The sequence below is a fragment of the Mytilus californianus genome, unplaced genomic scaffold, assembly GCF_021869535.1.
Source record: "Mytilus californianus isolate M0D057914Y unplaced genomic scaffold, xbMytCali1.0.p SCAF_7, whole genome shotgun sequence".
Classification (NCBI taxonomy): Eukaryota; Metazoa; Mollusca; class Bivalvia; order Mytilida; family Mytilidae; genus Mytilus; species Mytilus californianus.
In genome coordinates this window covers 43,159,761-43,184,372 of record NW_026262723.1, presented here as the reverse complement: position 1 = coordinate 43,184,372, position 24,612 = coordinate 43,159,761, and the positions used below count along the sequence as shown (strand labels likewise).

The following is a 24,612-nucleotide window of genomic DNA, read 5'->3' as shown; positions in this document are numbered from 1 at the left end:
ATGTATGCTTTATTTTTTAGGGGTGGTGAATTTCGGCAGGAGTACAGCAGATTAGGAGAACTTCGCTCTATTTGTCCAGATGATGTGATATTTGTTGCATTAACAGCAACAGCCACCAAAAGCATCAGAACACAGATATTAAAAAAGTTGGACATGATTGAAAAAGAAGTAACCACAGTATATCAATTACCAGACCAACAAAACATCATGTACACAGTTAAGAAATCTAGAAACAATTTCATTGAACTGCAATGGTTATTAGATGATATTGTAAAGAACAAGTTTAATGCAAAGAAAACGGTTGTGTATTGCCGAAACATTGCCACATGTGCAAATTTGTACGAACATTTCAGCATGAACATTAATCAGTGTGATAATATAACTGAAAGACTTGTTGCGATGTACCACAGATCAACTGCAAAATTAAACAAAGACCATGTTTTAGAGGAATTTCCCCAAAACAACAGTAAACTCCGATTAGTTTTTGCAACTGTGGCGTTTGGTATGGGAGTTGACATCCCAGATATAGACTATGTGGTTCACTGGGGAGCCCCACGTGGCCTTGAACAGTTTGCCCAGGAGTGTGGACGTGCAGGAAGAGATGGTCGCCAGAGTCAGTCCATAGTTTATTTTACAGGGCATGATATTGCCAAAGACAGATCCAGTCCTGAAATGTGAGATTTCTGCAAATCCACATCTTGTTTGCGACATGCGATGAACAGTCATTTTAAGCTTGCACTTGCTCTGATTCTAATTCTACTGACAAACCAAACTCAGACTTGTGTCGTTGTTGCTGTGTATGTTTCAATTCCTGCAAATGTGGAGGTTGTGTTCCCCTAGAGTGCATTATGGACTTTGCATCTGAGATGCCCCCGTCTGATGTATATGACAATTCAGTAAGAAATCTTGATGAATGTAAATTGAAACTGTTAAAAGCAAACTTGATGGACTTCTAAGAATGTCTCATTGAAGAAAATAGTGAAGATGTTAACGCCTTTGATGCTTCATTAATTGAATGTATTGTGACAAATTGTAACTATCTGTTATGTGAAGATGACATTATTGACCTAGGGCTGCTGAACAATGAACTTTCAAAAGAAATTTTCTTGCTCATTGAGGAAGTATGTTGATAAATTGAACTGTGTATGTACAAAAATGTACATTTATGTCAATGTGGTTTTATGCAATATCATAACATCTTTGTTTTCATTATTTTTGTACATGTACTTTTGAACTGTACAGCAATCTGAATTAGTTGTCTATTACTGTCTATAATTAATAGTTTTAATTGTCATTTGCAAGATATAGTCTTCAACCTTCGAATTCTCAATATGGCAATAAACCTTACTTGAAACCTAAACATGTATATAGCTAATATCTGTTTTTATTTAGTAAAATGTAAAATTGACATATTTTATGAAGGAAAATTTTTGAAATGATTATTATTAATAGCATATGCTTTAATTTATTTTACAATTTTCAGTTTTATTTTCAAGAAATAAAAGTCTGGGTTGATAAAAGGTATTTTATGTGTAAAAAAGTGATGACCTGTTAATGTACACGTTTTTGTGAGTTTGAAGTGTTTGTAAATGTATATGTGTATATATATAAATTATGAAAGATGTACCCTGGAGGCATAATGCACAGGGTATTTAAATTAAAATATTAATCTTGAATCTCATAGTTTTTGTTCAAAACTTTTAACCCTGTTTGGTAGTATCCTAGACAATTATGTTTCACACAGGTCAGGCGGTCAGGGTCTAGAATTCTTTTTCGGTACATTATTCTACATAATATCAGAAACAATATAGACTTCATTTCAAGGTGAATTCATTGGTTCTGCCTTTTCGTAAGGTCTTCTTTAAAACTTCTACATCCTTTGGTCTCTGGCGGAGATTTGTCTCCATGGAAATCATTACACATCTTATTTTTATATATTTAACAGGTCGGGTTAAAATTATTCAACAGAAAAACATGATCTTCACCAGCATAGCATGCACCAGCAACTTTGTTCATGTTGTTTTAGGTAGAGACAACCTATGTCTAGAAACCGAAAAAGGACAAGGATGAATGAAAGATTGCCAGATAATAAAATTTGTGCAACAGGTCAAAACTAAAACAAATAGCTTTACTTTATTTCCAAGTCAGGATCTTTCAGTTCAGTGGTTGTCGTTGGTTCATGTCTGTCAACTGTTTTTCATAAAATTTTTGTTATAAATTATGTTTTGAATTTCTCAATTGAATTGTCTCATTTTTTTTAAGGTCTTGGTCTTTTAAAGCCCACTACACTGTATGAGTTTTTCCTCATTGTTGAAGGCCGTATAGTTGCCTGAAATTGCTTACATGTACATCTACTTAATTGGAATTTTTGTGGATAGTTGTCTCAATGGCAATCATACCACATCTCCTTATTTTTAAACATACAGCTTATGAATAGTTTCAACTACAAAATGAAGAGAAAGAATAAAGCAATATACATGATGAAATATTTTTTATTTCCATGATTACTGGATAACTAGGCAAAACAAATAGATAATATTTACATACATGCATGGACGGTATCAGATTATGAACATATAATAATAATACAACATTTATAATATATCATGCATTAATTAATGATGATCTTATGCTGGCTTTACTTATTACTATCAAAATATTATATAGTTGAACAATCAACCAGAAGAAAACACTACAGTTCAAATTCGTATCTAACAGAAACTGAACCATCATTGCACTATACACATAAAAAGATAGACGGCAAACAAAATTATTAACAACTTTTCTTACATTGCAAAACCTCATATTACCTTCAAACACTAAACAAAAATATTAACCAATATTGCATTTCCCTTACTCATCTTAACACTTAAAAAATTCAAATAATAACAATATAGTATTGATATGCACTAACTCATGCTTACTATAGATCAATATTGCATTTCACTATATCATGTTGACATAAAAAAACAAAGAATCACAATATTGCATTGCACTAACTCATTTTTACTATAATTAAAAAACAGTGATCAATATTGCATTGCTCTAAATCATGCTGGCTTTTTAAAAAAAACCCAAATAATCACAATATCAAATTGCACTAACTCCTTTTTACTTTAATAAAAACAATGATCAATATTGCATTGCACCAAGTCATGATCACTTGAAACAAAATCCAGAATCACAATATTGCATTGCACTAACTCATTTTATCACAAAAAAAATTCAAGTAATCACAATATTTATTTGCACTAACTCATGTTAACATATAACAAAACCCAAAAAATCACAATAATGCATTGCACTAACTCATTTCATCACAAAAAAAATTCAAGTAATCACAATATTTATTTGCACTAACTCATGTTAATATATAACAAAACCTAAAAATCACAATAATGCATTGCACTAAATCATTTCATCACAAAACAAATTCAAGTAATCACAATATTGATATGCACTAACTCATGTTAACATATAACAAAACCCAAAGAATCACAATATTAACTTGCACTAACTCATTTGCTCAAAATAAAAAATCTATATTGCGTTACTCTAACTTCTCTTCTTGTAACAAATGTTTTACAAAATCAGTAACTATTGTACAGGAAAACAAACACTGACAAAAAACCCATGTCACTTATTTAAAAATGAAATATTGCGCTACACTGTGCGAGTAAAATACAAGAAAGACAGTTAAAACAACTATTGCACTAGGGAAAAGTCCTGGTTCAGTTTATACAGTATAAGACCTTGTTCTCTGAATGATGGCATACTGCTCCTTCTTTCCAGTCAACCACTTATACAACTTGTTTCCATTCAACTTGCCTAAAGTTTCAAATTCGATGTTGTCAAACGAGCGAAAGTAGCGACCAGGATTTCTGTCAAACAAATTTTCGTCTTTCAACTGGTTAACAACCATATCAATGTCCTTCTTAAGTGATGGCTTCCAGTTTGATGGTTTTCCAAAGTACTGGTCTAGTCCTTTAGAATAGCAATCTAAGATGTGGTTGCATCCCTGCAAACTACGACCAATACGTTGAATTGACGATGATGTCATATTTCCGTGCAAAGAGCCTAATGCATCTTTAGCACGTATATTCATAAACTCCAGGGCTTGGTCACCAGGAACGTTTCCACCTTGAGTACCATGAATACTAACAGATCTATTGTGCTTCATCTCAAAAGCTAGTCTTGGAGGAAGTAGGGCCATTAGTTGTGCCTGCAGTTTGAAAGCTAGCTGACAGTACTTTGTATGATTTGTCATGGAAAATTTTAGCATGTCAAACCTCCACATTCTTATAAGGCGATCTCCATCGTTCTCCTTGGAAGCATCATCTCGATTCCAGTCCATCAAGCCCTCTCTTAAAACATTACAGGCATAATTGAACTTAAAATCCTCCTTTTTTGAGCTGGTGTTTGTGGTATCTGAATTACTGGAACTTGTGTTGCCAGCAGGATTTCCTTCGGACAGATGTTGAAAATGTTTATACTGGCAGGTATCTCTGTGCTTTTGTCGGCACCTTCCATCTATGGCAAATGTTTTTGGACAGCCAGGGTATCCACATTTTACTCTGTTGTCATTTTCCTGCTGATCTTTTCCAATCTGATCAAACTTTAACTCTTTGGTTGCAACAAACTGGGTAACAATGTCATTGGCAAGCTTATCCAGAAAAGATTTCTTTTCTATATCGTCTTTTCCAACTTTCGTCTCAAAGTCATCTAATGATGTTAGCCCAAGAATCTGCATTGCTGCTAACAGAATGTGACCTTTGGTTACAAACCTTAAAATCTCACGGCAATCATTGACCGCATTCTTCACCTACAAATAATAAAAAAAAAAAAATGATGCAATGATTGTAATTTCAGATATATTGTTTAGTGAAGAATAGCTATATACATGTACATTAAGATACAGTGCTTTTTAGGAGTAAAATTAAGAGTGACCCATTTCTTGAAATATGCATGAAATATTTGCCGTCATTAAGCAATAATCTAGACTGTTAAGAAAGGCTGTATGATACCTTCCTTTTGATTTTTTTTTTGTCACCATATATATGTTGTAGGGGTGTTTTAAAGTACTCTCTCAAGCATTCTCACTTTTTTTCTGTTATTTCTGTCAGTTGCATAGCAAAACTTTATATTTCTTAAAGCATGCCAATTAGTCGATATTCCATTATATTCAGGCACATTGCAGTACTTTGTATGTCATGGTATTGATAAAGAAAACTACAGAATGTGAAAAATTTTCTTTTAAGTAATTTCACATTGGCAAAAATGAATATGGACTAACTATTTGTGATTGGATATTAAGCAGATATCAATCAATCAGGTTTATCAACAGAATTAAAAATTATGACACACTGATTAATTGGTGTACAAACCTCTGAATTAACGCCACGTCTGTCGAACTGATTCCTCAGCTGAAACAGAGTTCCCTTTTCACCTGATGAAGATCCTTTATACAAAAGGTTGTATGATTCCTGAAAAAGAATAATCATGTAATATTGCAAGTTTCTGAAAAACCAAACACAAGTATATAACTTGTTTTACTTTATTATGTAAAATATCTCTTAAACAATTAAATGGTATTTCATACATGTACCTATTATTAAGCTATTTAGCTATTATTTGCAATACACTGCTTTTTTTTTATTAAGTTCATAAATGTAGATGGAAATTACAATTAAAACATAAAAAAATTCTTGTTGAAAGCACATCTCTTTAAGTTTTTATTATTAATGTCATAAAATTTTCAAATACTTGTAATACAATTTCATAGTTTTACATGCACCTACCTGTAAAGATATAACATGCCCGTGCCAATCCTCACTTTTCCAAATAAAGCTATCCAACCCATCTTCAGCTGTGATAGCATCAAGCCTTGCACGACTGGCTGCTTCTCCCCTCTCAACACTAAGAGCGTCACCACCAAGTAAAATAGGCATCATTTTACCATCTTTTGTTCTTGGTACATATTGCTGAAGATGCTCAACCACTTGTATCATCTGCTCTGTTATGTTTTCATCTTTTTCTAGTATACCTAAGGGAATCTGAAATGAAATTAGGTCAAATATGTAATAAAAGATGTGTTATCGATATATTACAAATTCAACAGAAATGTCAGTAGTAAAAATCAAATTGAATCTAAAACACTGAAGCAGATATAAACAAGCATGTGTGAAATTAAATTACATATATATATATTCATTTTAAGTTTTTTTTTTTTTTTTCGTATAATCATACATCATACCGTTAATAATTAATATCCTTTATTTTAATGCATACATATACTTTAATTACTTACAACATTACTCTTTTTGGCTGACAACTCTGAATATGGGTGCTGTATGTGGAACTCAACTAAATCTTGGCTATCTTTAAGTGTAGGTACAAATTCAACTAATGCTCTTTTGATCAATATTCTGAAATTTGAATGCAAAGCTTCATAGTCTTCATGGTTTGGTATAAAGGCTTCATTGTGAATAGACAAAATGTCTGCTTGTGGATGGAGAGCGTCTTTGGTGTTGTCCGTAATTCTATGTTGAACTGCTATTGAATGGACAAGATTGTGAGTTTTATTACTGGTTTCAAGTGTTTTATGTCTAGTCTTCTGTCGACAATTTAAGTTGTCCATAACTATTTCAAAGGAGGTGTTTCCAGAAATTGCTTCATCTGCAGTTGTAGTAAATGGTGAATCCATATCTGAAAAAAATTAGTTGTTTTATATTTTTCAACTCCATATTATTATAAATGACATGTCATAAAAATGACAATATAGATTGAATAGTTTATATACCTTCTATGTCATTTGTCTGGAATTTTATTTAATGTCTTCTCTGTAATGTAATTAGTAATATAAAAATTTAGTCATATGGATAATTATCAATCACTGAAGAAGAAAAAACACTTGCCAATTCACTTACAGCTGTTAAGAATATATTGATAAAGATCAATTTGTATAAATTCAAAATACATACAAAATAAACAGGTGGAAAAAATCCAAATATCATACCTGGACTAGTGTTATCCTTGAGTATATAATTTCCTGGAGTTTTCTGTAAGGATGTATCCATTTGTACGTCGCTGTCAGAAGCTGCAGAGGTTGAAATTGGTTCGGCTATGTAGATAACTGGTGATTCCTCACTGCATGTAAATGGTGTACTTGGAGTCACTAGCTCGTTGTCTCTTTCAACTGTTTGTGCATAACAGTGATCAACTGCAAAAAGATAAAAAAATGTTATATGTTTAAAAAATTGAAAGTGAATGTCTGAAACTGACTTTAAAATACTTATTTTTGTTAGTCAAAAATTAATGCAAGCATGCGTTATCTACTATTGTGAATAAAAAAAATCCAAATATCATACCTGGACTAGTGTTGTCCTGGAGTATATAATTTCCTGGAGTTTTCTGTAAAGATGTATCCATTTGTACGTTGCTGTCAGAAGCTGCAGAGGTTGAAATTGGTTCGGCTATATAGATAACTGGTGATTCCTCACTGCATGTAAATGGTGTACTTGGAGTCACTAGCTCGTTGTCTCTTTCAACTGTTTGTGCATAACAGTGATCACCTGCAAAGTGATAAAAAGTGTAATATGTTGAAAAAATCGAAAGTGAATGTCTGTAACTGACTTTAAAATACTTATTTTTGTTAGTCAAAAATTAATGCAAGCATGCGTTATTTACTATTGTGAATCACTGATTAGTGGCATAAATACAAGTAGATATAAGAAGATGTGGTATGAGTGCCAATGAGACAACTCTCCATCCAAGTCAAAATTTATATAAGTACCGGTAAACCATTATGGGTCACAGTACGGATCTATTTAATGCTCATTGCTAATCATTACATAAAAACATAGCAAAAATTTCTGAATAAACTTTTAACCCATCTTTTTTTATGGAAAAACTGTTAACTTGCCAAACTCCTTTTAGCAAATTTAAATAACTGACAGATTGAAGTAAAAAAAAATCAATCAGTACACATATGATTTCTATAACAATGTGAAAAAATAATGAACATAATGAATTAAAAAGATACATCAATTTCAACAAAAATGTATCTCATGCTTCTTTTGACTAATTAGAAATTCAAAATATTCATATTCATAATGACGAATGACTAGAAGCATTTTTAATGTTTGAATGCTTACTTGATGATAAGTCTGTACTGCTAGTGTCCTGATTGTGTTGTTCAGAAACTGCCTTTGCCCAGTTCTTAACAGGGATATCAAAGGATTCACATATCTGATCTATCCGACTTAGTGTTGACTTGTAAGAGGTGGAAAAGCCTGCTCTGTTAAATGTACTGTACACCTATAGAAAACAACACAATATTTAGTTACATTAGATATTTAAAAAATTAAAACAGTTGAGTTAATTCATCCTAGATCCATTTTAACAAGAATGCATCTACATACATGTATATGAATATATTTGTTGGGAGTTTTTAAGTTGAATTACCAAGGGCAAAAATGTAAAATGCAGCTGCTAGCTGTTAATATGATACTTTATATGGTACACTACCAAGAATTTACCAACGTTTTTTTGGTACATTTCTACCCTCGTACATATCAGTACTGTTCGGCAAGACTAAAAACTTGTAATGTTATACTTTCTTTTAATTCAGTACTGTTTATTATTATACAAAAACTGTACAATTACTAATTCTATAAATTCAGTACTGATTTTTTCAGTACTGTTTCAATACTGATTTCGTCAGTACTGTTTCAGTACTGATTTTGTCAGTACTGTTTCAGTACTGATTTCGTCAGTACTGTTTCAGTACTGATTTCTTCAGTACTGTTTCATTATGATACTGATTAAGTCAGTACTGTATCTGTACGGAATATTTCATTACTGTTTTAAGTATATTCTTACTTTTTTCAGTGCATGGATTAATGTGTTCATTTAAAAAAAGATGTCATTTCTTTAAGTACGTAGCTGTGCACTTTAGTTTATTTATCTTACAATTGGTTACAATGTTTACATTTGAATGCATATAGTGATGCCAATTTGAAAATAAAAAGAACTGAAAAACTAATCAACTAGGTAATTATGTATTAATAGCAAAATTAAGGTATCGGTGGTCTTAGGTTGTTTTGTACATTTGGGTTGGGTTAAATGTTCTCTTTGACACTTACTCCGTTTCCATCCTTTTCTATACTGTGACATGTTGATGATTTCGTTATGTTTTTTTATTTCTCTGATTTTTTGTTCTGATTTTGTTTTACTTTAGGTCCAGCTCTTCAACAGTTATTTTAGCTGGTTTTTTTTTCTTCAATATTTTGGCATTGTCAAATTTGCATCTCATTCTGGTGCGGTCAATTGATATGGTTTATGTTTTTAGTAAGTTCTTATTAATATAGGTTTTATATTTGACAATATCATATTACATGTATTTGTGTCTTGCTTGGGTCAAATCAAAACATATTTAACAAGACTTGAACATTGGAACTGGGTATATTACTTTTGAGAAGATGGATTGGTGGATGTTTTGTCATCCAGTGGCAAGTTAAGTGCATAATCAGAACGAGGACTTGATACTCAGATATAAATGATGACACTATTTTGTACTAGACCAATATTACACACTGAGCTAGGATGAAAAATTTTGTCCTGCATTTTTTTTTTATAGTTGTAATCTGTCCTGCCTTTTTATTTTTCACTGTGTTCGGTCCTGCTTTTTTTTTTAAGTTTATCCTGACTTTTTTTTACCTAAAAACTCCTGTCCAGCCTATTTTTTTCAAATTTCATCCTAGCCAGTAAGAATTAATAGGTATCCTGTTAACAGGAAGTTGAATGGGTGAATTTTAAACTGCATTACTCAGTAAATCATGTTCACATGAGGACTGATGACTTTCAGGAATCTCTTGATTTGTAATTCCTCAGAAAACTGTGATGGATTTGCATATTACAGACATACAGAGGTTAAAAAAGTATCAAAATCTAAAGACCGATTTCCAACAGAATGATTTTAAAATGTCTGAAGGATGTCATTTGGTACATAAATTTATAACCTTTTTGATTTTTTAGCATAAATTCCCACAAAAAGACCTTCTCCTTTCATGAAAAATGACTTAATCAAATATACCTCACATTACAAATTACATAAACTATTACAAGTTATATGGATTTGAGTTACTTTTTGAAAATATTTCAATACTAGTACTAAAAAACATGATTAATAATTTTACATTATTCCTGACAATTGTGGTCAGGTGGCTATGTATGTATGTATGTACGTAGATCCCTCCGTTTACGGAGCACCCATCGAGAGCTGCAACTGTACAGTGGAATCCGTGTAGTGACACTCCCTATCGGGATTAATGGCGATGTGTCACTAATGTACATTTGTTGACCATTAAAATACATGCTTTGCTCATCAACATTGATTTTTTTTGTTAACTGAATAAAACAAGATGAAGATCTCAAATGTTAAACTTTCTCTTTTTATCTACTGTATTCACTTCCATTGCAAGTACAACAAACAGTAATCTTAAGAATGAACAGCATGATATAGTTACATGTAAAATTTCTCTCTCAATTTAATGTTTTTAATCACTGTTTCATAATTCTGCTTCAGTGTTATTTTGCACTGCTCTTCCAATGCATGTGATATCACATATCTTCGCCAACTTGTTTCTGAAAAATAAAAGGTTGATTATAACACTGTCAGATTTCAATGTTATCATGTTTGTTAAAGTCCAAAAATAAGGTCAACTATAGGTCAACCATAACATAATATGTATAGTGTACATGCATTGCTAAAGGTGGTATTACGTAAATAAAGGTTCATATTATCATGGAGAAAAATGAAAAAAGAATGGAATAATCATTTATGGGTTACCTACTTGAAAACTGATCTAATACGATTGGGAGAAAAATTTTAGCGCCCCAAGTCTGGGTTGCCAAATTTCCATGTTTTCAATATAGGCTGCACTCTGACATTCTTAAATGGTTTTGTTATAAATTATGCCGTTAACTTTTCTAAATTGAATTGTTTCATATTTTTCATGTCTTCGTCTTTTGTAGCTAACTATACGGTATGGGTTTTCTCATTTTTGAAGGCTGCACAGTTGCCTATGATTGTTAATATCCACTTCATCTGAAATTTGGTGGGTAGTTGTCTCATTGGCAATCATACAACATTTCATTATTTTATACAGCAGTTTAAAATTTTTAAAAAAGGATTCTTCTTGTTGAATTTTTCATTATTTGTAACAGTGGCAATTCTGATTAAATTATCATTTCAATCTGTAATCCAGTTTCAGAGAAGGAGATATTTGTTTAGATTTCCTTTAGGTTCATATGTTAAACTATGTCCTGATGTGACACTCATCTTTGGATCGGCACCAAAACAAAACATAATCTGATCATTCGAGCACAATATCAATGCAATCTGTCAAACAGTTAACTGAGGTTTTGTGTACGGATATGTACTTCCTATAGAATTCTTTGTTAACCATATTGACATCTTTCAATTGTTGAATGCTGCTCTCTATTCTTTTGAATTAATCGTTGTTGGTTTGTTGTCTCATGAGCGCACTAGTTTTTTAGTTGCTGATCTATGCCTTTATTTTCCTCATAGACTTATTCTTTTTGTTCTGGTGGGATCCATTTTTGGAAACCTATAACAATTGATACTGCATCAAATATTTTGCATCAATTTGTAAAAAGTTGTTATTCCCAACATGCTTTTTATGGTATTATTTATGAACCTAATACTTTATAAATAGTCATTTGAAAAAGTACATCATGAGAGAAAGATTGTATCGAAGTGTTACAAAGTTCTGTCAAGTGGTTCATGAGCAATCGATGACACATGGGACATAAGGACAAAAGGACAGACTTCCCCATCATTAAATACATGTACCATACCCTTTAGCAGGTGGGTTAAGTCGCCACATACACGAACAGGAATAAAAGTGCCTGTCCTAATTCAGGAATCTTTGGGAAATAGTGGTCAATTGAAATATTATAACACATTGATATAACAAGAGTGTCCACGCTGAAATGTCGTGCCTGCTTTACTGACCATGCACTATTTCTTTTGAAAGTTTAATGCATAAAAGTACCACAGAAACTTGACATGTTCAATGATCCATGACAATGAAATTAGAGTCTGTCAAATTATGACAGTCAATTCTATAATCATAGATTAGACAGTCCATATATCACGATAATGACCAGTTTTTCAATAACTATTATATAATTAAATTGTTTTGAACATGCATGTAATATTTGCCACTGGACATAAAGCACATTTTGAATACATGTATTGTAAGTACTTTATGAATATGTTAGTATTTTTGAGGACTCTCACTGACTCAGTAGGATTATTTTTATATAATGGGATTATCCTCTTGAAATAAAGATTATTTATACGAAATTTTGTTCAATAATTATGTGTCGGATTATTAGGGTGTCGGTTCATTGGGTCGTCGGACTTTTGGGGTGTCGGACTAATGGAGCCTTGAACCGACATAAATTCAATCATTGACCAATGAAAAAAAATATATTTCTACAAAGTGTATGTACATGATCTCTTCATATAAATTTCACATGCAGTTTCCCTTGTAGTATGAAAACCAGGACAAGACCTGTTCAAACAGGAAGATTAAGAAAGCAAAGAAAACTGTGCACTTTATAAAAGGGTCTGGATGGGGTTTCTTCATTTCTGTATTCTTTAATATTTTATACCATTTTCACTATTTATTATAAATTTTGCCTGTTATTCTCTTTTCTATATATTCAAGCACCATATTATTCTCTATTTTTCATGGCTACTTCATAAAGACAACAAAGGGACTGATATGAAAGCCTGCCATTCTAAAGTTGCATTAAATCCGTGAAAAAAGAAGGGACATTGGATAATTGTCTGTTTTCTGTTTCTTGGTCTTTTCTCACTTGCCGTTGGAGGCAAAATTTATGTCTCTTTAGTTTGTATCTTATTATAAAAGAATATAGGTGAAAAATATAATCCCGCTAACATGTTTAACACCGCCACATTCTGTATGTATGTGACTGTCCCAAGTCAGGAGCCTGTAATTCAGTGGTTGTCGTTTGTTGGTGTGTTACATATTTGTTTTTTGTTCATTTTTATGTACATAAATTAAGCTGTTAGTTTTTTCGTTTGAATTGTTTTACATTTGTCATTTCGGGGCCTTTTATAGCTGACTATGCGGTATGGGCTTTGATCATTGTTGATGGCCGTACGGTGACCTATAGTTGTTAATTTCTGTGTCATTTCGACATTTGGTCTCTTGTGTAGAGTTGTTTCATTGGCAAACATACCACATCTTCTTTTTTATAAACAAATATATGCAAGTCCAACGTTCTGTTACCCCTTATGGAACCCGTTTGAACTAAATTCCAAAGGAAAGACATTTTTTGAGATAATAATTTTTTTGTCTTACACATAAATGTCAACATGCATGTGAACCAAATGTACACACATTTATTGTTTGTTTGAAAAGGCAATTTGGGTGAATACAGTTGTGAATTTGACTGCATACGTCTGACGTTAACGGAATCAAAAAGGTAGACTCTAAGGTAATTTTATGCTGTAACTTTATGTGCTAAACCGTTATATAATCCAGATGACACTGAGGAAAAAATCATTCATTGACATTGTTAATATTCTATTCTTTTCGTTTTTTTTGGATGTATTTTTCTTAATAATTACATGCATGAAGTGTGTATTTATGTTCAGAAAAATAATTAGAGTGAGGTGCACATATTCGCCGGGGACACAATTTCGCCGTTTTATGATTTTGAGGTGTAAAAACTTCAAAGGATGGATGAAATGGAAGAAATATGACGGTAAATTATATGTTTATAACAAATATGATTATTTTTTAAACTTAGACAAAATTTTGGCACTCAGCGCAAAGGACCAAAAAAAAAAACGGACAACGTTTTGATAAATATTGTTTTAAGCTGCAGTTATGTTGTTTTAAATAGATGTGTAAAAATGGCGAATATGTGTCCCCCTTTGACAAAACATCAGGAAATTTCAAATTGCCTTTAATCTAACTTTTCAGATGAATTTTTTTCAAAGAAACACGTTTTCAAGCTAAGAATATTTTTCTTTTGATGTTATCTTCATATAGAAATATCAGTATACTTCAAAAACATAAAGACCTGAACATAAACTACAGAAAACATGGAAAATTATGGCGAAAATGAGCACCCCACTCTACTGACTTAGCACTAAAAAAGTGCATTGAAATAGGATCAAATAGGCCTAGTTTTTTGTCGAAATAGAAGACAAAAAATAAGAAATTATATCAGGATGTTCACAAAAAAAAAAACGAGTAAAAGTATGATTTCTTAAGTTTGTAAAACTTACATGAACAATAGCAATTCGTAGACGATTCGAAAAGGACCCTTCATCTCTGACTTGTCGTGGAAATCGTCTGTTTCTATAACTTTAAGACTTTTTGCAAGTGGCTTGTAGAACAATATTTTCTCTGCTGTAGTCTCAAAATCTTGCCGTCCTCTTGCTGAGTTTTTGTCTTGCTTTGTCGCACCAAAAGCATATTGACGTTTCATATCTGTGACGTTGCAAAACTTGTGCCTCTCTGTAGAACAGCGCTTTCCCGCCGTCCATAATTTTTCCCGCGTCAATTGAGCCGTAATTATGAAAAGCGATGTAAAAGTAATTGTATGAAAACTATTGCTCTAAGATTGTTATAAACTATGTTTTTAATACAACATTATTTAAAAATACAACTTTTAACCTTGAAATATAGTTTTTTTTTTTATCTTTCTTGTCTTTATAAAAAAAAAATGAAAATAATATACCCATTGCTACTAGCCGTTTATAAGCGCTTTTGTTTTATCTTTGTCAAGTGAAATGCATAACTGATTCTTAACCAAGTTGGCAAGTATTTCATGCAATATTTAGGACGTATGAAATTTAATGTACAATAAATCTGTTGCTCAGTGGGTCCTACAAAGTAAAAGATCTGTGATGAATGGCTCAAAATTGAGGTTTTGCCAAGTGCTGGGAAAGGATGATTTGTAGGATAGGAAAAAAATCATTGGGTCACCTACTTAGGGAGCTACCATTTGATTTTTATGGGGGGGGGGGGGGGTGCTAGGATGAACAATTTTGTCCTGTCTTTTTATTTTTCACTCTATTCGGTCCTGCATTTTTTTTTATGTTTATCCTGACTTTTTTTTACCTAAATTGTCATCCTGACTTTTTTTTTTGCAAGTGTCTCATCCTGCCTTTTTTTGTACTCAAAACTCCTGTCCTGCCTGTTTTTTTCAAATTTCATCCTAGACCCCCATAAAAATCAAATGGTAGCTCCCTTATTTAACATCCCCATTTCGAATGAAAATAAATATTTTTTTAGATTAATGCTTCAATGATGAAACGGGAATAAAATGTATTGAAATATCGTATGGCAGTACAAGTATATCGGGTAACATTTGTGTACTTTTACAAAAAAAATTCTTCACTGAGAATTCAATCGCGGCATTTGAGTCCTAAAGAAATTTTCCAGTTCTCTAAAATAAAGCGTGTATTGTGTATATTAGTATTTCGCGTAATCAAGTATAACAGTTACCTTTTCTATGATTATTTATTAGGAATGCGATTATTATATGAGATATTCTGATTGAAAGATGTATGAAAAAAACTGACGTTTAACAAATTTCTCGAAAGTACTAGTATGCAACATTTTACATGAAAATGACGAACTAGATAATTAGTAAACACGTTAAATAAGTTGGTATTACAGTACTAACAAGCTTATGATCCTGTATCATTTTTTGACATCCGTTTTAAGTATACAAATAATGCATTTAATTCAGTTTGCTTCATGACCTTCATTCCCGCCAAAATCGTCCTTTTGGCGCCGTCTTATGACATAGTCAGTGCTCCTCAGGATTGTGACGTTACTATGGACCTTTGACGTTCTACACAATCAACAAGATTTGTGTGTAGAAGCCATAAATGTCCCTTTGGCAGCAAGAGGGTTAATATTGAACATAGTATTACAATTGCCTACGTTTATGTGATTGGATTTCATGACGTCATTCATTGTTTACAAACGTTATTTTTGCACTCGCACTGACATTTCAACAAATCAACAGTTCAAACTTCTTCTGGACAAAAGGTATGGTATATATTGAAGACATTGAATATTTTAAAACTGAGAAAATTGTCGCATGGCTAATTTAAAACACATATCCTAAGTAGGAAAATACGCGTTACACATTATCGGATCTAGGGGGGTCCGGGGGTTGGAACCCCCCTTTTATTGGACGATCAATGAATACACCTTATCGCTAATCCCGCTTGACCCGAGAATCAGTCCCGCTCGAACTTTTGACGTCATACAACAATCACTTTTCCATTGTGGCGTCAGATATTTTCTATTATGACGTCAAAATTTTACGGGAACTTGTGTGATGTCCAGTAATGGCGGACAAATAGCGATAAGGTGTAAAGTTTGAATGGGGACATATAGTTGGACTAGGGTTGTTTTGAATATTCATATTATTACTACTTGACCAAACGTTATGATATTTGAGAATTATAAATCCTGAATGTTTCTGAACATATGATAAGGAAAAGGGGGTGGGCATCGGCGGATCCAGGGGGAGGGGTCCGAGGGTTTGAACCCCCTTTTTTTTGGCGATTAATGCATTTGAAAGGGAAAATAAATTTGGGAACCCTATCTCCTGATTTTGATCCCCTTTTTAAAAATTGCTGGATCCGACCGATACATGCTCATTTCCTCAAATCCTGTGTTTTTGTCACACAGTATTTTTTTCCGATCTTTTCCCACTTCCCACTTCTTTCTCTTCTGTCCCGATCCCACTTGTTCCTATTTTGACCGTTTTTTTTTACTGATGCTTCATTTATTTGTGATACATTTTGATAGTAGTCCACCATTGTCCCAGGTGCCAACAAACTTATATAATCCCGCCACATTGACTGCTATATATTGTTTATTATTTTTCTTGTTTGAAATGTTTACAATAACATTTTAGTTACTTTTGGATTTTTTTATTCAGCCATGCTGGATCTATGCGATCACTCTGGTTTTGAAGATGGTGCAAAATACTAAGTTGAAGACATATCATGAAACTAATTATGTGTTTTTATGACTTGCAGAAACTTTCTACACCATTTTAATCATCAACTGCAAACTTTTGACATGTTATAATTATTATAAAGAGCACATAAATAGACTGATGGTTAAAGCTACATTTGCATGAAATATTTGTCACTGGCAAACACCAATACTTCGAGGTTGATGGATTTAATTATCATATTTTGCTTTTTTTATTTAGGAATAAATTCTCAGAATGATTAACAGCATAGAAGACAGCCGTTGAAATGGGAACGTACGATGTGAAAATTAAAGACCTATATACAGAAGGATGTATTTTAATATGGCATTCATCAGAAAAGACAATATTTAATCATAAACCATGTAATTCCGAGTTTCGTACAAGTACCAAAACATAAAAGATGGATGCTTGTAATGAGCTCATATTAGAACTAGGGAGTCCGCTGGAATTACCAATCTACATGTAGCAAGACACATCATATGTGAGACTGAATTGAGGAAAAGACACCAGCCAGGAAACTGACATTTTATAAAGCATTCCAAAGAAAAGATGGCAAAGGGGGAGAGCAATAAAACATGATACAAGCAAAATTAAGTGTTTCTTTGATTGTTTTATTTATGAACCTTAATTACAAGGGTCATAAAATAATCAAGGGGTTATATAGTACAATTGTATCCTAAGTTTCTGCTGAATTTAACTATATTTTGTACTTAATATATATCAACAGAAATATTCTTTAAATAATTTGAAATGTGCGAATCTTATTCCACCGTTATATAAAAAAAATGTAGTGGTGCTTGCAGGCAATATTTTATGAAAAATTGTTTTTAAATTCACCAAAAACTTGCTACATAGCAAGAATACGCCATGTTTGCCAGCTTTTACATAAATAAAAAAAAACTTAAATGTCACTGGTACATCCATATGAAATAAAGTCTGCTGCTGCCAAAAATCAAGATTACAAACTATGTTTCTAAAAGTAGATTACAACAATACTGAACTCTGAAAAATTTTAAAAAGCGGGGAAATTTCATAAACATCTGGCAAAACCAAACGCTAAAGCACACAAAAATAGCAGAACGAATGGAAAACAACCGTCATATTCTTAACTTGGTAAAGGCATTATCTTAATTTTCTCATAATAATCCTCCCAGTATTTCAAGTATTCTTACTCTGAAAGGAAAATATGAAAGAAAAATCATTTGCAACTTTACAAATTATCGGCATGAAAATGATTGACATTTTTGTCACAGACTTCATATGTTTATTTGACAATAAAGATTATTATATTAAAACAATTGTTATGATAAATAAAAGAAATAGTTATGATAAAAAAAAAAAAGGAGATGAGACATTGTTTTATGTTAATTACAATACATTGCCTAACATATTAACATATGGAATCATTAATGTCAACATGTTTTAAGCAATAGCAAAATACCAAAAATGAACAGTATTGAAGATTCTTATCTTGTTAGATATTTGTATAAATTGTGCGGTTTTATACACATTGATATTGTAAAATATCAGCCTCGAACCACAATGTAAATCTCTCTGGTGTCGATTGCGTATTTTTTTTTAAACACAGAAAGACAGTCGCAATCAAAATCAAGGAGTAAACAAAGACTCATAAAACCAAAGTGCATTTACAACAACAGTTAAAATACATAAAAAGAAACAATACCAACTCGACTAAAAACCGGGAATGAATTCATGTGCTTCTAAAGGGTAAACACTTCCCTTGAGAAAATCTGATAAACTGCTTATCTTGCTTCATTTTTGTTGTTTTTCCCTTCACTTCAATAGTTTTTTGATAGACGAAAGTAAGCTTGATACTTTTCCTCACTCATTTTCACGTCGCTAAAAATTCCTGCTCAGCAGAGTGATATAGTCGAAGAGAAAAACCATAAGTTTTAATATGTAACCAGCTAAACAAGGATTATAATAATATAGTCACAGAATTATCCAACCTATTTTTGGATACCAATTGTACTCAGATGCACATGTGTCAAAACTTCTCTAATGATAGAGGTCAACACTGAATCAGCGATGTCTACACAAGATACAAAATATAAAAAAAAAAATAAAAAAGAGTCATCAACATGTCACAATATACCATACTATACTTACTTAGTTTATAAGTTTTCAGTTCCCAATATTGTTTGAAACAATATGCATTCAGATTAAAAAGATAAACCACACCAAATCGACTGCTACAGCTATACCTAAAGAAACAACTATTTTTGATATATGGATAAGGTGCGCACTAAAAAGTAAGTATTTACTAAAAAAGTAAATGACAAACATCAGTACAATAATAGTACTAATAAAATAGGTACAATTACAATACTGACAAAATAAGTACTTAAACATTACTGACAAAATCAGTACAGAAACATTACTGACAAAATCAGTACTGTAACATTACTGACGAAGTCAGTACTGAACTAGTACTGACAAAATCAGTACTGAAACAATACTGACAAAATCAGTACTGAAACAGTACTGTCAAAATCAGTACTGAAACAGTACTGACGAAATCAGTACTGAAACAGTACTGAAAAAAACAGTACTGAATTTATAGAATTAGTTACGGTACAGTTATTGTATAATAATGAACAGTACTGAAATAATAGAAAGTATAACATTACAAATTTTTAGTCTCACCAAACAGTACTGATATGTACGAGGGTAGAAATGTACCAAAAAAACGTGGGTAAATTCTTGGTAGTGTATGGGTTTGTCTCATTGTTGGAGGCTGTATGGTTACCTACCATTGCTCACATCCCCTTCATTTGAACTTTGAATGACAAGTGATGTTGTTCATTGTTATGGGTAAATTAATCATACAACAAATTGAACATCTCCTTATTTCTATAATGAAACATTTATATACATGTACGTACATTTATATATAGGGTCTCACAATTGAAAGTAATTATTATAAATGTACAGTTGTCTCATTGGCAATCATACCACATCTTCTTTTTTATAATTACACCTTTAAATTTTTTCCAAACTTCATTCATGTATTATTATTATTGTACATGTATATAAATGAAACTGTTTTTTAAATTTGATCAAATGTTGAATATATAGATATATATTTAATATGTATACATGTATGATGTACACATGTACATTAATAAAAAAAATAATTACCCTTGTCCTAACATGTCCTCTAAACATAAATACACTATTTATGGACTGGACAGCATTCATCTGATGGTTTCTGTTAAACAGTAAAATTGCCATACTGGAAACCACTCTTGGCGTTTCTTTTTTCTTTTTAAAGCTGCCAGCAACTATCTTAAGGATTTCAAGTGTTAGTAGACAGTTTCTTTCCAACTCTTTATTATTTATGAAAATCGTGAAATGTTGCTTCCCCTGAAAGTTGATTCTTTGTTTTTACACAATGACTGCACCTCTTGTGAAATATTCTTCATGACAGTATTGACAAGTTCTTTTTTTGCATCTTCTATCGTCAACAGATGATTTAGTGCGGTTTTGTGTTGCTTTTGAACAATGGAACGACATGCTAATTTCCCGGGTCCTTTCAAGTCTGTTTTTCTTGAACTGCTCTTAAACTGTAAATGTACCTGAAATTGAAACACAAATATAAACATTGATTCATATACAAAATGTACACTACACTAATCAGAAACATGCGCAATCATAAATCTGTATGCATATGTGAAATCAATGATTCATGGAAGGGACATACATGTACATGTGTGTGTATAAACAAAATGTACATGTACAAAAATTGTTGAAGCTAGCCTGCATAGTGAATTCAATATAAAATGTACACTCATGTTAGTCTGTGTAATTTTTTGCATTCCATGCAATTGCCTCAAATTCATTCTTTCAAAAGGGAAAATATATATATATTATATATAGATTACAGACATACTGTTCATTTTCATTTTTAACAACAGATTTTAACACACGTGTGCATTGTTCAATACTAGTATATATAAACATGGATTAACAAATACAATATTGCATTATTTTATTCAGGAGTCTTACCTTAACTTTAGGACCAGGTGACTGTGTAACTTGTGGTGTTGGTTTCTCATCTTGAGGTTTGCATGTAGATGTAAACTGGAGCCTCCTCCTATTCTTTTTTGGAGTCTTTGTTGATGCTTTTCTTTTTGCTTTTGGTGTACAACCAGGCTTTGATGGAGTGAAAATATTTCGTTGCCTCTTCCTTGCTGTTGAACCTAAACATGCTAAAGCTGGGGTTAGAGATGGAAGTGGTGGTTCTGTATCTACATGTATCTGATCATCGGCATCACATTATTCTCTACTGACCGACAAATTTGTTCTCAAATTGATAAAACTTGTTGATGTGGATGTTTTTAATTTTTCACATAAGTTTCTACATTTGTTTAAACTCACATAAGTGGCTTTCAAACTGTTAAAACACTGACTGCAAACGAAAAAACTTGTGTCATCATATCCGATTGCATTCCTGAGCTTCGCCTCGTCTACTTCGTAACAGAAGGCTAATGTTTTAATGAGATCAACTTCTTTATGTTGTTTTCCTACACTTCTTCTTCGTTCCTCTTTAAGATTTTCTACATTTAAAACATGCGTACAATGTACACAACACGCGTCTGAATGCTCCATTGATCATGTTAGGAAATATTCTTTTCGCTCCGCCTTTTTTTTTGCGCCAAATTTGATTAATTCTATAACCACAATTCATAGCGTTATTCAAACTTCCGGTTGAAGGATTTTATAGGTGAATGCATTCAGGCGTTAATGTAGCGATCGATAGTGAGTCGGAATATAACGACTGGATTAGTCAGGTTAATTCTCTATTGGAACTGTACACGTATACCTAACAACAAAATTATTTTCATTTACCTGTGTTTAAAGTTATTGCAAATGGCTGTTTTTTTGTTCGAGCATATTGTTTTTCTTTAATTGTTTAACTTTTCATACCGATATAACATGTTACTTTTATTATTCTTCCCTTAGTTTATTTATTTTGTATTTACATTGTATCATGGGTCAAATTTATTTGTTCAGTGTATGTTCAATGGTGTTAATATGTCCTTTGATTGAGTTAAGCTATTTCAGTTGATATTTTATAGTGTGTCTTTCTATGTTGTGATGTTACACTATTGTTTCAGAAAAAGGGTGAAGGTTTGGTACCATTTAAACGTTTAAACCCGCTGCATTTGTTTGCACCTGTCCTAAGTCAGGAATCTGATGTTCAGTAGCAGTCGTTTGTTGATGTGGTTCATAAGTGTTTCTCGTTTCTCGTTTTTTATATAGATTAGACCGTTGGTTTTCCCGTTTGAATGGTTTTACACTAGTAATTTTTGGGGCCCTTTATAGCTTACTGTTCGGTGTGAGCCAAAGCTCCGTGTTGAAGACCGTACTGTGACCTATAATTGTTTACTTTTATAAATTTTGACTTGGATTGAGAGTTGTCTCATTGGCACTCATACCACATCTTCTTATATCTATTTATGTCTATTCTATGTTCTTTACAGATTCATTATGTTTAAAAAATAAAAATCTAATGTATATTTTATACACCCAAGTATAGAATGTTTTTGCGTTTAAATAACAAGCTAGTTAAAAGACTGTTGTAAATTGAAAGTATATAATAAACAGAACTTTAAAAGCAGAAAAAAATGAAAGGCCCGCGTCCGTTTTTTTGAGATGTAAGCAATTGAAAATTTGGCGGGGAATTTATCTCTCTAGATTTTTCATACATTGACAACATTTTCCTTTCAAGAACTATAAAAAATAACAAGGATTTTATGATATTTTCAAAAATTGCTGTTTAAATTATATGTTATAAAATTATGAAAAGAAAAGTGGATGGTTCAGGGGCAACATTTGTTATGACACTTCATTGATAAAAGTAGAGGATTCCGAATATCTGACTAGAAGTCAAAACAAGAATAGCGAATATCCTTAACTTGAAAATATTTTATCCAACCGTTGTTTTATAATATTGACAATATAATACGTTGGTGCATGATTTAACAAATATAGTTTTAAGATAAGGTTTAAACCTATCTTATGGAATCCTTGTCTGTCTCTCCTACTGTTTCTAATTGTCCTTCTATGTCCAAGAATGTTGTTATTGATATTCACCAAGTTTAGTAAAGAAACTAATACACAAACATAAAGTAATGTTAATGTTAATATATGCTGATTATTATTAATACGAATTTATATTAAAATGAAATAAGATATTTTTACCATTCATTCTTTGGAGAATATCTCAAATTCTGAATTTCAAAATTGATAAAAGATATTGCACTCATTAAAATATTTGCACGCTTTATTTTCCCTTTACATATGACAGGACATAAAGAGGTTCCATAACAATCATAATAAAAGCAATTACTAACCTACCGCCCGGTATGCCATTGGCAGCAACAAAGGTTCTCCATAGCTGTCTGTCTTTGGTCATCTTTTCAACTGTTCCTAATGGTTTTCAGTTCTCCTTCTACAGTACTTCTTCATGTTTTGTTGTTGGTCTTCCAAGCTTACGCTTTCCTTTTGGAGTCCAATGTAGTGCTGTTCGAGTGATGGAATTTCTATTTCTTCTAATCACATGTCCAATCCATTTCCAACGCCTTCTGATTAATATTGTGGCCATACTATCTTGATTACAATGTCTTAGTAGGTCTTCATTAGATATTTTTTTTATTAAAATGTACAGTGATTAAATTCTGTGGAAATATTTATGTGTGTATGTTTTAACCATTATTATAATTTATAAATCAGGTTTATGTTTTATAATTTACACTATATGAAAATGTATTTTAAACGCTTTTAAAAAAAATATATAAACAACGACATATTTTCCAGATATCTTATATTAAAGTTTAAGTAAAATACGGGTTTTTGAGAAGGTAAATATAACAATGTGGTTCTATTCAATAATCATCAGTTTTTCTGAAATCAGTTAAACCACATATTAACCGGAACAGCTAGGACAGTAACTATTTTATACCATCTTACGACAAAAAATTGGTTTTGGTTAAATGACAATTATTTATCCAAATCAACTGTGCATCAATATAAAAATAAGGAGATGTGGTATGATTGGCAATGTGACAACTATCCACCAAAGTTCAAATGAAGTGGATGTAAGCAATTATAGGCAACCGTACGGCCTTCAACCGTGAGAAAACCCCATACCGTATAGTGGGCTATAAAAGGCCCCGACATGAAAAATATGAAACAATTCAATTGAGAAAACTAACAGCCTAATTTATAACAAAACAATAAACGAAAAACAAATATGACATGAATCAACGACAACCACTGAACTACAGGCTCCTGACTTTAGACAGGCACATAAAGAATGTGGCGGGATTAAACATGTTTGTGAGCGCTCAACCCTCCCCCTAACCTGGGACAGTGGTGTAATAGCACAACATAAGAACAAAATATAAAAATCAGTTGAAAAACGCTTAACTCATCAGATCGATACAAAGCAGAAAAACATCAAAAACATAGACCGGACGTGGCATGGTACTT

General features: G+C 32.0%; 2 protein-coding genes across 2 annotated transcripts; one reads left to right on the top strand and one right to left on the bottom strand.

Annotated features, from left to right (window-relative positions):
- Positions 1-728, top strand: LOC127708434 (uncharacterized). The gene has a single exon (XM_052213303.1). It carries the CDS (start codon positions 1-3, stop codon positions 676-678), a length of 678 nt encoding a protein of 225 aa, XP_052069263.1. The 3' UTR covers positions 679-728.
- Positions 729-2,686: 1,958 nt separating this feature from the next.
- Positions 2,687-20,340, bottom strand: LOC127708150 (uncharacterized). Its single transcript, XM_052212990.1, has 8 exons — positions 20,257-20,340; positions 8,154-8,316; positions 7,368-7,571; positions 7,016-7,219; positions 6,308-6,705; positions 5,799-6,053; positions 5,385-5,483; positions 2,687-4,822 (listed from the first exon to the last, which is right to left on the bottom strand). Exons 1-8 carry the CDS (start codon positions 20,314-20,316, stop codon positions 3,737-3,739), a joined length of 2,469 nt encoding a protein of 822 aa, XP_052068950.1. The 5' UTR covers positions 20,317-20,340; the 3' UTR covers positions 2,687-3,736.
- Positions 20,341-24,612: the final 4,272 nt, after the last annotated feature.

Bases quoted from the DNA above. Each gene is read 5' to 3' on its own strand.
- LOC127708434 (XM_052213303.1), top strand. From the start codon at position 1: ATGTATGCTTTATTTTTTAGGGGTGGTGAATTTCGGCAGGAGTACAGC.
- LOC127708150 (XM_052212990.1), bottom strand. From the start codon at position 20,316: ATGAATGCTGTCCAGTCCATAAATAGTGTATTTATGTTTAGAGGACAT. The intron at 8,317-20,256 runs GTAATTATTTTT...TGTTTTCTATAG, and splicing joins GAGGACATGTTAGGACAAGG to GTGTACAGTACATTTAACAG. The intron at 5,484-5,798 runs GTAGGTGCATGT...ATTCTTTTTCAG, and splicing joins GGCATGTTATATCTTTACAG to GAATCATACAACCTTTTGTA.